Here is a 1,975-nt window from a genome sequence, read left to right as displayed (position 1 = left end):
GGTTTCAAACAAACACACAAACACCCGACAAGGGAATAAATCATTTAAATCATACTTTGGTGACTTTGAGTTGGAGGAGAAATGCACAGCTACATCTGGTTACTGATGCTCTTGTTCCTTTTTCTTTTCTTTTTTTTTTTTGAGACAGGGTCTCACTGTCATCCTGGCTAAAGTACAGTGGTGTCACCACAGCTCACCACAACCACAATTCCTGGGCTCAAGTGATCCTCCTGCCTCAGCCTCAGGAATAGCTGGGATTACAAGTGCCCACTATCATGTCTGGCTAATTTTTCTATTTTTAGTAGAGTTAGGGTCCCACTCTTGCTCACTCGAATTTCTGAGTTCAAGTGACCCTCCTGCTTTGGCCTCCTACAGTGTTAGGATAACAGGTGTGAGCCACTGTGCCAGGCCTGATGCTCTTGTTCTTAAATTGGGCAGTGGGTATCCAGAGCATTTATCTAATACGAAACAAAAGGCATGCAAAATGAAGGCAGGCCATGCACAGTGTGCTAAGAATAGAGGATTATGTCTAATCTAAAAGTCCGCGCCTCGGGGCCCTTGCAGGCAGCAGCGCTGGGGGAAGCCAGGTAAGGCTGAAGGGTCCTGCAGCCTGGCTGTGCCCCTGTACTTACACGATGGCGCTCACTCCTCGGCAGTAGCGCTCCCACATGCTGCGGAAACGAGGCTGTCCCCCAATGTCCCAGAGCTGAGCAAGAAGAGTATGAGATGGCCTCGGTAGCAGACAGGCAAACAAAACCCACCCCAGCCCCTCCTGCTCTGCCCTTCCCACGTTGGCTTCCCTGCTTTCTCTCCAGTTCTCCCGCTCTCTCCCTGAGTCCCTCTGACTCCCTCAGGAGTCTTCTCTACTCTTTCCCCAGCTCCTCACCAAGGGGATCCACGCCTCTACTCCCCTTCAGCTCCTTGTTCCCAGGGGCCTTGGCTGTTGCCCCACAACACACACACACACACACACACACACACACACACACACAGAGGAAGACACACAGTCCTCTGCATGCCCCTAGCCCAGGCCTAGAGTTTCAGCCTCCTGCCCCTCACCTTGATGGTTACATTCCCTTTGGTGATTTTACGCATGTTGAAACCCACAGTGGGGATCATGTCCTCATTGAACTGTCCTGACTGGAAAGAAGACTCAGAATGAGAAAAGGTGCAAAAACCAACAGGACCCAGACCTGCCCCCCTACCCCTTGCTACTGATCTCTGTGAGATGCAGAGGTCAGGCCAGAGCACCTGAGACTTCCCATGAGGGGTATCGCAGGAGCCGTCTTTTGAATGTCTCTTGCTCTCAGGCAAGGACAGGCTATAAGCAACCTAGGTGTTCCTCCCACACCTGGAGCTGTCCTGTAAAGAGGCCCATCTTCATCAGGCAATGTCAGTCTCTCAACTTAGACTGGGAGAAAATCTTTCCTAAGGCCTAACTTACATCTCCCTGTTGTAACTGAGGCCCCTTTCCTGTATTTAGTCTCCAGTGAAGAGGAAGAGTAAATTACCTCCCAGAAAAAGATCCCAAACAGGTTGTAGTCTAATTACTAGGCAAGGCGATCTCAAGGAAAATGGCCATATTTTCAAATTAGTAGTAAATATTCTAGTCAAATTTTTTGGAGCAAAGTATATAGGTCACTGCCCAAAATGCAATGGATGCTAGGCAGTTTCTGGACTATCCATGGTTTTGGTTTATTTGTACTCTACTCCATTTGTTAAAAAGGAGAATCCACACTCTAAATTATCTGTTTACTCGTGTGTCTCCCCAGTAGATGGAAAGTTTCTCGAGCAGAGGAACCAGGTCTACAGTAACAACAATAGGATTTGTTGAATGCAGGGAAGTTGACTGGAATTCCATTTCCCAAAGCTATTTTCTTTTCTTTTCTTTTTTTCTTTTTTTTTGGCTGGGGCTGGGTTTGAACTTGCCACCTCCGCCATGTGGGACTAGCGCCCTACCCTTTTGAGCCACAGG

At 48.5% G+C, this 1,975-nt stretch overlaps 1 protein-coding gene across 1 annotated transcript in view; it reads right to left on the bottom strand.

Moving 5' to 3' along the window:
* ARL8A (ADP ribosylation factor like GTPase 8A) overlaps positions 1–1,975 on the bottom strand; it is an 11,656-nt gene that overhangs the window by 3,417 nt on the left and 6,264 nt on the right. The window contains exons 2-3 of the mRNA XM_012806662.1: positions 1,060–1,140; positions 633–706 (exon numbers count right to left, since the gene is read on the bottom strand). Of these exons, the coding sequence (XP_012662116.1) occupies positions 633–706; positions 1,060–1,140 (155 nt within the window). The remainder of the gene's footprint in view (positions 1–632; positions 707–1,059; positions 1,141–1,975) is intronic.

Source organism: Otolemur garnettii, unplaced genomic scaffold (assembly GCF_000181295.1).
Source record: "Otolemur garnettii isolate 467f Iridium unplaced genomic scaffold, OtoGar3 scaffold00055, whole genome shotgun sequence".
Taxonomy (NCBI): domain Eukaryota; kingdom Metazoa; phylum Chordata; class Mammalia; order Primates; family Galagidae; genus Otolemur; species Otolemur garnettii.
The sequence above is the reverse complement of the archived record's forward strand: the minus strand, read 5'-3'. Positions and strand labels throughout refer to the sequence as shown.